General features: G+C 40.9%; 1 protein-coding gene across 2 annotated transcripts in view; it reads right to left on the reverse strand.

Annotated features, from left to right (window-relative positions):
- Positions 1-10,355, reverse strand: part of ALG14 (ALG14 UDP-N-acetylglucosaminyltransferase subunit) — a 102,817-nt gene extending 92,462 nt beyond the window's left edge. The window contains exons 1-2 of one of the 2 annotated variants that reach the window (XM_042952955.1): positions 10,149-10,347; positions 4,218-4,369 (exon numbers count right to left, since the gene is read on the reverse strand). In XM_042952955.1, coding sequence (XP_042808889.1) covers positions 4,218-4,369; positions 10,149-10,287 — 291 coding nt within the window. In that variant the 5' untranslated portion in view covers positions 10,288-10,347. Of the gene's footprint in view, positions 1-4,217; positions 4,370-10,148 lie in introns of both variants that reach the window. The other variant, XM_042952956.1, reaches the window with a different exon arrangement.
- Positions 10,356-11,097: the final 742 nt, after the last annotated feature.

Below are 11,097 nucleotides of genomic sequence, written 5' to 3' on the forward strand. Positions count from 1 at the left end.
CTCTGTCTCTCTCTGTCCCAAAAATAAATAAACGTTGAAAAAAAAAAAAATAAAATAAAAATAAAATAAAATAAAATATAACTCGCTATGAACAAACTGGGTTTATTCCAAGAATACCACAATAGTTTACACCATGTAACTGCCCATGAAAACAGATAAAACGGGAAAAACAATATGATTATCTGAGACGAAGAAAAGACATTTGATAAAAATCAACTAAATATGATTTAAAAGTAAACTCTTGGAAAATTTTTAAAATCAGAAAGAATATAAGGATGACCAGTACATTGCTTCTATTAGTTATTGTTCTGGAGAGTCTGACAACAAAATGAGAAAAAGAAAGAAAAGGTGTAAAGATTAGAAAGAATCACAATTGTTACTATTTGCAGATGATATTATTTTGATAACATAAAAGTGTACATAACATAATATGATATCTTGATAACATAAAAGTGTACAAATTATTGGAATTAATTAGAGTGTAGCAAGGTGGTTCTTACAAGATCACTATACTCCAATCAATTATATTTCTATATACTGAAACACAGGAAAGATCATTAAAAGGTATATCACTTACAATGATAATGAGACAATACAAGGTACGTAGAAATAAAAACAACAAAAAATATGCAAAACTCTTGTGACGAAAATTAAAAACGTTACTGAAAAGCATTAAAGGAAACCTAAATAATGGAGAGATGGATGATGTCCTGGGACAGGAAGACACCATCACGTAGATTTAAGTTCTCTTCAAACTGATGCATGGATTCAATTCAATTCATACAAAACTTTTAGTATGTTTCTTTGTGAACTTGCCAAAGCTAACTCAAAAACCCATGTGAAAAAGAAAGAACCCCTAAAATACTCCTGAAGAGTAAGACTATGGGAGCTTGATATTAGCAGCAGACAAACCTGTTAACAAAGAAGAAAACTCATACACAGATCTATACATACGCAGAAACTTGATATAACAGGGGTAGCACTGCACATTAGTGAAAAAAGGAGCATTCAGTAAATGGTGCTGAGCCAGTACTCACAACTACTGTACTAGACAGTGCAGATCTAGACTGTTCAATATTCTTGGCTAATAAGGGCTCTGTCAGCAAATGTATTGATCACTACTGATTTCTTCACCAAGACTCCCTCTTCCCAGTCTTGTGAGCCCCATGGAAGATACACAATGGATAGCTGTCTGTGGGGGAGGTGGGGGTTGCAGGTACATCCCCCCCTTAATCTGTAGTGAAAACAAGAGAAGAGGAAGTGGATTCCTCCCCTTATCAAGTCTTGGTGGGAAGGTGTCTCTCCACCTGCCCTCTCCTCTAAGTGTGGCACATGGGGTGGCCAGCAGAAAGGACAACAGGCATGTTCATGCTATCAACCTCAGTGGCTCTCCTCTGCATTTTTGCAGAAACTCTTCCCAGCTTCAGATTCATAAGTATAAAACCTTTTAGGAATGAGACAGTATTTCTTTTCTAAGGAGACTTCCATTGCCCCAGCAGTAAATTAACTGATGGAAGGAAGTAGTCTAACAGAAATGCTTAGTCCTACAGTGGTGGTACCACTTTGATAGTAAGAAAAAATAACGGCACTTAAAAATTCAAAATCTTTGGCTTTTGTATTAAGGTGAATCAAATCTTGTTTGGACCTAGATGATATTATGTTAAGTAAAATAAGTCAGACAGAGAAAGACAAGTGCCATACGATTTCACTTAGAATGGAATCTAAAAAGCAAAAGAAACAAAGCAGAAACAGACCCATATAAACAGAGAACAAACTGGTGGCTGCCAGAGGTGAAAGGGCGAGGGAATGGGCAAAATGCATGAAGGAGAATGGGAAGTACAGGCTTCCAGTTATGGAATGAGTAAGTCACAGGGATGAAAGGCGCAGCATAGGGAATAGAGTCAGTGGTACTGTGACAGTTTTGCATGGTGACAGATGGTAGCTATACTTGTGGTGAGCACAGCATAACATGTAGAGTTATCAAATCACTATGTTTACACCTGAAACTAACGTTAACACTGTGTGCCAACTAGACTTCAATTAAAAAATAAATAAAGTGAATGACACCCAACTTATTGGGCTCTAAAGTGTCTACAACAACGTTCCAAATGTTTCATTAAACCATGAAATTCAGCAAATAAACAATCCATATGCTGATGGACCTGGAGGGAAATATTCAGTATATATACTGAATTAAAACTGGAGCCTCCGATTGGATGCAACTTTAGAAAGAAGAAAATAATACATACGCTAATAATTGAGTAAAAAGCTACCTGTTCTTTATGTTGAAAACAAGAATTTGTAATTTTTTAAATTTTATATTTTTAAGTAAACTTTATCACTGCTGTAACATAATACTATATTCCTCTTGTGCAAAAAATCACCATCATATTCTCCAAATTCTCTACCAATTCTAACATACACTATGATTCAATGACATTTTTAAGTCTCTGATGCCGCGAATAAACCCTGAAACATTCTTTTCTAACTTAGTTTTTTGGGTTGGAAAAGAGTACACAAAAGAGGCCTATGAAGAAAAAGTTTCAGAGAAGACACGTTTAAGTAAGCGACACGTATTAGGCAGGACCTTACTTATACTTCTCGGTCTCAATTTTCTCAATTGTGAAATAAGGATATCGTTATCTGCCTCACACATTATTAAGAGGGCCAATAACTAGCACACAGGGATGAGTAGTGTCCCCCCTCAAATTCCTGTCCAGCTGGGATCTGTCAACGTGACCTTATTTGGAAACAGGTCTTGTAGATGGATCAAGTTAAGATGAGGTCATAGCGAATTAGGGTGGGCCATACATCCCATGACTGGTGTCTTTATGAGAAGGGAATGTGAAGACAGAGACACAGAAATGGCCCTATGACAATGGAGGCAGAGATTAAAATGATGCTGCTACAAGCCAAGGAACACCAAGGACTGCTGGCAACCATGAGAAGTGAGGAAGATTCTCTCCCCTTCAGAGAGAACACGGCCCAGCAGACTCCTTGACTGCAGACTTGTAGCCTGAACACTCAGAATGTGGTACTCTGTTACAGAAGACCACAAGAAACAAATACAGCATTGATGCCTAAAACAGAAATGAAGCATTTGGCTCATCTCCCACATAGAAAAAACATACCATACATTTTGTTAGGGCTCAATTCACGGCAGGCAGATTCTAATGTTGTTTGACATGGACTCTCCAAGAACACATTTCCATAGTGTTTTAGTTAGGGATCATGTTTACAAGTGACTAAAACTCAGCTGGAGTTTAAAAGGCCTGGGAATGGAGTGGAGTGGGGTGGGGAGGTGAGAGAGGGAATTGAGGGGGAGTGACAGAGGGGTGATATTAGTGGATCCTGATTTTCCCATGCAGATGCAGCTGGGCGTCTGGAGTTACTAAAGGCAGGACTCACCATCTGGTTTCTTATTTTATTCTTCCTGTGCATTAATTTCCTTCTTTTCTCCAACTGTAGTCTGTCTTTACCCACCACATGAAAACATGACTGCCAGCAGCTCCCAAGTCTTAGCTTTCACAGAGTTTGCCCCCAAAGAAAGACTGTCTCCATTTTCTGGGTCCCCAAGTCCAAAATGCCCAGTGAAACACTTTGAGGGGCCTGAGCGGGGTCAGCTTCCACTCCTGACCCACCTGCTGCCACCCCATGGCTGGGAAGGCACCAGAGGAGGGATGGATGGAGACAATCTACACAAGCACTAGCTCCGGTTCCCTTCATGATAAAGCACAGTTTCACATGGGTTCTTTTACACCAAATTCTCACTAAAATGCTAAAGCGAGCAGCGAGAGGTACAGAAGTAATTATAAAGGCAGATACAAAGACAATTTGAAGACAAAGAAGTTGTCATAGATAAATCATCGAGAAATGCAGGACCTTGATAAAGAACTTTTAGTGAAGAGCCAATAAGCACATCAACTGGATGTCTTATGTAAGTTTAAATAAAACAATTTTCACAGTTGGACTTAACTGAAAAATAATTTCCTTCCTTTACAAGAATAAAAAAGAATGTAACAAATTAAGCTACCACTCGAAGATACACTTTAAAGGAAGTCTTATCTTTCGGTAGTAGAGGAAATACATTTCATCAGCAATAAACATTTGACTGCCCTGTAAGGGCAGGGCACTGAGGTGCCACAAGATTGTTTCTAGAGATAATTAAACTCAATATATGACTTTTAACTTTCTTAGACATAGAAATGATCACTTACCATAGTACTGGGGTCTCTATCAGCTCGATTTCGTTCAAAAGAATTTATTTTATGGGCACTCATTTCATCAGTATCAGCAATGATATAATGTCTGGGAGAGTAAGCATTGGACAGGTGCTCAAGCAGCCTCAGGATCTCAGTGGTGTGCCCACCTGGAAAAAATATTGAAAGGCCTAAGATTAAAAATCCCACAATGTGGGGGCACCTGGGTGGCTCAGTTAGTTAAGCGTCCGACTTTGGCTCAGGTCATGATCTCCCCGTTCATGGGTTCCAGCCCTGCATCGGGCTCTGTGTTGACAGCTCAGAGCCTGGAGCCTACTTCAGATTCTGTGTCTCCCCTTCTCTCTACCCCTCCCCTGCTTGCACTCTGTCTCTCTGTGTCTCTCTTTCAAAAATAAATTTAAAAAATTTTTTTAAAAATTAAAAATGCCACAATGTGGTTATTAGAGGGGAGGCAGGTGGGGGGATGAATTAATTAGGTGATGGGGATTAAGCAGTGTACTTGTTGTGATGAGCACTGGATGAGCACTGGAAGTGTTGAATGTACATTGTACTTTACACCTGAAACTGATATTACGCTGTGTTAACTAACTGGAATTGAAATAAACATTGAAAAGAAAAAAGAAATGCCCAACGGACATATCCATTTGGCTCTGCTATACTAATGGTATGCTTTATGTATTCCTCAAAAGACAAAAGCAACATCTGGAAACAATAATCGATGCCCTTGTATAAATACTACTTTTATATGGGGGAAGAGGATAATAAAACAATAAAATTGGCACTAGCAGTAGGTGCTAAGGAGGCACAAAGAAGTAGAAGACACAATTCCTGTTACCAAGAAGCCTGGTACGAGGGGAAAGAATGCACACAGACATGTAAAGAGTGATGCAAGACAGCATAAAAAATTTAAATGAGGGCAGAGGGGAGGCAAGCAAATGGTTATGAAAACAACCTTGTAAGAGTAGGGGAGATCCCTGATAAAGCTGAAGCCGAAGCTAATGGACACAGAGCAGTAGGGAGGCCACTGGGTGGGATTATTAGGACATGAGATGGCAAAATCTGAGATGTGGGCTCAAGGAATGGGGGAAATACTGGGAAGAAGGACGAGAGTGAAAGCAGATCAGGAAAGTAGGTTGAAAAATGGAAAAACTGTCACTGAAGGTTTCTGGGCTGCGAAGTAATGTCAGGGGGGCATGAGCACTGACCCGCAGGGCTTGGGGATTCTTAAGGAAGACTTTTGTTCATCACTGTAACCCCAGCTCCTAAGAGAAGTCTCAGCACACTGCAGGCCATCAAATATTTACCAGTTTCACCAAACAATGGTTCAAAGTTTGAAACTGTACAATCTCCAACATTTTAATGCTTTAATTTCAAAACCATGAATTCAAAAATCGACTGTGTACATTGAGGTTTCCTTCATGGAAAAAAAAACACAAAAGCACATCAATCTATCGCATTAACTATGCAGCATTTTTAAGCAAAGCAATCAAACTGCTTCTCAACGAGCCCTATCATACCCATTTAGTTTCATTTCACAATCTCTCAGCCTCAGCCAGGTTGATGTCCTTAACATTCTCTCTATTCATCTTGTTATCTCCTCCTTGTCTCTGGTCACACTGTTCCCCCCACCTACTAAACTCTCCTCCACTGCTACTGTTGCAAGAAAGTGCTTTCGATAGTGAAACAGTGAACATATAGAACAAATTAAGCATGTGGTTTCTCCCCATACACATATTTTATTATAGTAGAAAGGGAAGGATTACTCTCTACATTGCAGAAGGGACTAGATGTAGAAATAAAATTGGCATAGATTATGTGTGAGTTTCAGGAATTAGAATCATACTTTAGCTTTGTAACTTGTCACCCATCTTTGTGTCTGGGGCATGTAATTTACACATCTGATTTATGCTCATTTTTGTATTTTTGTTTTTAGCCTTGAGAAAGTGTGGTGGTTTGCAAAGTAGGTACTTGCTTTCACAGCTGGACCAATTAAGGATAAAAAGGATAATTTCCACATTTTCCACTGCAATTAAAACTTCATTATACCTGCTTTAACAGTCTTTTCTTTTCTTAAAAGGAAACACTTACTGAATACATTCTTTGAAGATTTAACCTTGCCACCAACTGAAGTCGTTACCATGATGGGTCTTGTCTTCCATTTTACTCTTTTATTAAGATATATTCTTTGGGAACAAAATCTTCTCAGTTCTACCTTACATAATGCTCAATGTCACTCATCATCAGGGAAATAAAAATCAAAGCCACACTGAGATACCAGCTCACACTGGTCAGAATGGCTAAAATGAACAAATCAGGAAACTACAGATGCTGGCAAGGATGTGGAGAAACGGGAACCCCCTTGCAGTGTTGGTGGGAATGCAAACTGGTGAAGCCACTCTGGAAAACAGTGTGGAGGTTCCTCAAAAAAATTAAAAATAGATCTACCCTGTGACCCAGCAATAGCACTACTAGGAATTTACCCAAAGGGTACAGGAGTGCTGATGCATAGGGGCACATGTACTCCAATGTTTATAGCAGCACTTTCAACAATAGCCAAATTATGGAAAGAGCCCAAATGTCCATCAATTGACGAATGGATAAAGAAGATGTGGTTTATATATATAATGGAATACTACCTGGCAATGAGAAAGAATGAAATCTGGCCATTTGCAGCAATGTGGATGACACTAGAAGGTATTATGCTGAGTGAAATAAGTCAGAGAAGGACAGGTATCATATGTTTTCACTCATATGTGGATCTTAAGAAACTTAACAGAAGGCCATGGGGGAAGGGAAGGGGAGAAAATAGTTACAGAGAGGGAGGGAGGCAAACCACAAGAGACTCTGAAATACAGAGAACAAACTGAGGGTGGACACGGGGGTGGGAGAGAGGGGAAAATGAGTGACGGGCATTGAGGAGGGCACTCGTTGGGATGAGCACTGGGTGTTGTATGTCAGCCAATTTGACAATAAATTGTATTTAAAAAAATACACCCAGAATCCAATCTCTTCTCTCCATCTCCTTTGCTCCTACCCAGCTCCAAGCCATATTACTCACATTGATTATGACCATAGCTTCCTGGTCTGCTCCCCCAGCTCCATTTGTCTATTCAAGTGTCTACGTCCATCTATTCTCAACACAGCATCCACTGTGACCCTATTAGAAAGAGTTGATCAAATGATTTACCTCTGCTCAAAACCCTCCTGTGGCTTCCCTTCTCACATGGAATAAAAGTCATCTTGTAATCTAACCCCTTAATTTGTTACCTTATGGGCCTCATCTGCTTCTACCCAGTTTTAAGTCTACTCCAGCCACTGTGGCCTCCCTGCTGTTGGACATCCTGTCATTCCCCCAAGGAGGCTTTCCCTTACAATTCTAAAACGCAATCCCCCTCCCTACCCCCTAGTATTTATCACCATATAATTTAATATGAAATCTATTTATTTCTTTTGTTTTTGTCTCCCCCTACCCTTGCTCAACCATGACATGACGGCAGGGACTTCTGTTCATTTTATTACTACTGTATCTCCAGTGCTTAGAAAACAGTAGGCACTCCTATTATCGATGAATGGGTAGATGAGCATTTGATATTAAATCTAAAATTTGGAGATCATATGTTGTTTCAAGGAAAAGTAGTAATTTCGATTGATGTTCTTTGAATGTAAGTGGTTGATTAATATCGTTTTATGGTATCTAAAGACTACTTTTTTGGTAGTCAAGGTAAACACTGAAAATGCCTTCCCCCTCCTCCAACATTTTGGGCATGTAGTGTTAAACTGTTCATCTGAATATAAGTCTTTCTTTGACTTGGATGATTCTTTGAGGGCCTTGACCTCTCCCTACCCTGAATGGTTTGAATGACAAGGAGCATTTGCCAGAGTAATTATCAGTCTTAATTCTGGTTCTCAGTCCACCAAATCTAATACTGTCAAATGAATGGCTGTAACATCCATTCATTCAAGACAGACACCTGGACATCATTCCTGAACCTTTCCTTTCCTTACTTCCTACTTTCAAACCACAAGATCTGTGATTTTTTTATCTCCTAAATCTTATTTAAATGCATATACTTCTCTCCATCCCCAAACCCATCACCCTAGTTAGGCTGTCATCATTTGTCATCTGAATTATTCAAAATGTTCCTACTTGTCTCCCTACTTCAATCTTTGTCAAAACATTCCCTTGACAATGCAGGCTGAATGATCTACGTAAAAGCTTAGATTTAATTGGGTCACTCTCCACTCAAAAGTGTTTTAAAAGATCCTTTGCTACCAGGATTAACAACAGTCACCATTTACTAAATGGGGTGCCTAGGTGGCTCAGTCGGTTAAGCATCTGACTCTTGATTTGGGCTCAGGTCATGATCTCACAGTCCTGAGATTGAGCTCTGACTTGGGCCCTGCGCTGAGCATGGAGGCTGCTTGAGATTCTCTTTCTCCCTCTGCCCTGCCCTGACATGCACACTTGCTCTCTCTCTCTCTAAATTTTTTTTTAAATGCTTATTATATGCCAAGCACTTTGCTAAACCCTTCTAATACTTCCATACTTAATCTCTCTTCACCTCTTCTCATCCCATATTTTTTAAGGTGGAAACAGAAGGCTCAGTGAGGTTAAATAATTTGCCCAAGATCACCAAGTCAGTAAGTGGCAAAGATGTGACTCCACCCCAGGATTATGTCAATCTAGAACCTGTGTTCCTAACCCCTACATGGAAGGAAGCAGTGGAGTAGTGCCAATAGCTTTATAGAGCATGGTTTACAATGCTCTTAAGGATCTGTGCCTCGTTTACCTCTCCATGTTGAACTCAAAGCAACAGTGCCCTCCCACCGCCAGCCCTTGCAAGTGCTATCAACTTCTTTTGACACCCTTCCAGTTCTCAAAGCCCCAGCTCCCCTTTCCTGGTCATCTTTCAAGTCTCAGTTTAGACAGCACTTCTTCCCAGAATTTTCCGGTCTCACATTCAGATAAAGCGGTGCCCTTCCTGAAGACTTCCATAGCAGTCTGTACATCCCAGATTACAGCAATTACCTTTTTTGTTTTTTTGTTTTAGTTTTATCTAATCTCCATTCCCTTCACTGCCGTACCCTTGCACCTTTCACACTGCTTGGGACACAGTCACTACTCCACTGTAAGTAGTAGTATTAGTTCTGTTATTTCCAGAGTTTAGCATAATGCCTGGTCTCTCCTAAATCTCCACATGATTAAGTGAATAAAGTAATGAATTATACTTGAACATAAGTTTACAACATTTGCTCATACTAAAATTATTATTGTATCTGGATGCAATCTCCTAGCATTTCTAAATATACACAATATATGTGTCTCTGTCAGAACTAGACCATCAAATTGTAAGCGCCTACAGAGCTGGTAATCTCTGTTTTGACTGTATTACCCGATAGGACAGCTTGTTGTTCATACCGTGACACAATATTCTGAAACGTGTATTGTTCTATGGTCAGGAGATAGTTGTTTCTATCCTCATGGATTTTGTGTATTTATAAATGTGGCAATTCACTTTGCTTCATTTATCATGCAGTGTTCGTGATTTCTAAACTAAACACAACATGCCTAGATTAACAACGCAAAACAGCTTTTACTGCTCAGGAAAATTGCAAGCTGGCATCATAAAGCTGCTGCGTCCCCTCCGTTCAATATACATAATATAGTAATATAATAATTTGTTAGAAAAATATACGCTACAGGGAAGCTCAATTATAGACAAGCGTAAGTTACTCATTTGTCATTAAAAGATGCCTGGGCCGCGTCAGCAAACCAGCATTTCGCCCTGGCTGGGCTGACCGGTTCCGGTAACGCAGGGAAACTACAAACTGCAGCATGCAATGCTCCAAAAGTGCTAAGGAGACCAGAGAAGAGCGTCGCGGTGCACTCTGGGGTTTGTAGTCACCGACCCACGCCCCACTACTTACCGGACCCAGCCACCACCAAGAGACTGAGAGACTGACGGGGCACAAGGACCCGAGAATGGAGCACTACCCACAGCCGCAGGGCCAGAAGAAGCACGGCCACCGCAGCTCCCGCCGCGGCTAGAATAAGGACGCTAACCATGCGTAGCTACGACACATGCGTACAGCCCCCACCCGTGCGGCCTCTGAGACAAGGTCAAAGTTCAACAAGTACGGGCGCTGTGGAGACTCAACCGGGGCGTGGAGACCCTCTTGATGGGCGGGGCTTGTCTACGCTGGGAGGAGTTCGGGGCGAGACGCGGAAGCCCCAGCCCCGAGGACTTTGATGGCTTGCCTCCCGGATTCTGGGCTGCTGCCGTCCAAGCACAAAGTGAAATTCGGCAAGTAAAGCGCAAAAGTGTGATTTCCCCCCGTGACGAAGTCAGGCCGCCTGTGCGCCCTAAAGGCCCCAGAGCTCCCAAGTTAGGAGGTGTTCCAGCGCCACTAACTGTGAATTCCACCTGAGGCCAATAGCACATACAGCCTTTTTTTCTTCTCTTTTCTCTCCTCTCCCCTTTCCTTCTTCCTCTTTTTTTTTTTTTTTTTTGTCTTCCTTGCTCTCTCTCTCTCTCTCTCTCTCTCTCTCTGCCAAGGAAAATGTTTCTGTTGCACATGCAGACATTACTGTGCTTGCCTATAAAAGGTACCTTGGTACAAAAAGTTGAATTGAGGGCCCTCATCTGAATCTCTTTCCGAACACTCGTGTATTTAACTTTTTCTAGGCATTTTCTCAGATCTCAGTGTGATCAGAGTGGCAGAGGGTGATCACCTCCAGTTATGCCATGGTCCTGAGAGGAGTGGAAGCTCAGTGGCTCAAGGTAGCAGGATAGAGAAGGCAGCGTCCTACAATTAGTATTCAGTTACTACAAAGCCAAAACCTCCCCCAGCTCCAATTTTGCTCATTTTTGTTGTC

The sequence above is a fragment of the Panthera leo genome, chromosome C1 (genome assembly GCF_018350215.1).
Source record: "Panthera leo isolate Ple1 chromosome C1, P.leo_Ple1_pat1.1, whole genome shotgun sequence".
Lineage (NCBI taxonomy): Eukaryota > Metazoa > Chordata > Mammalia > Carnivora > Felidae > Panthera > Panthera leo.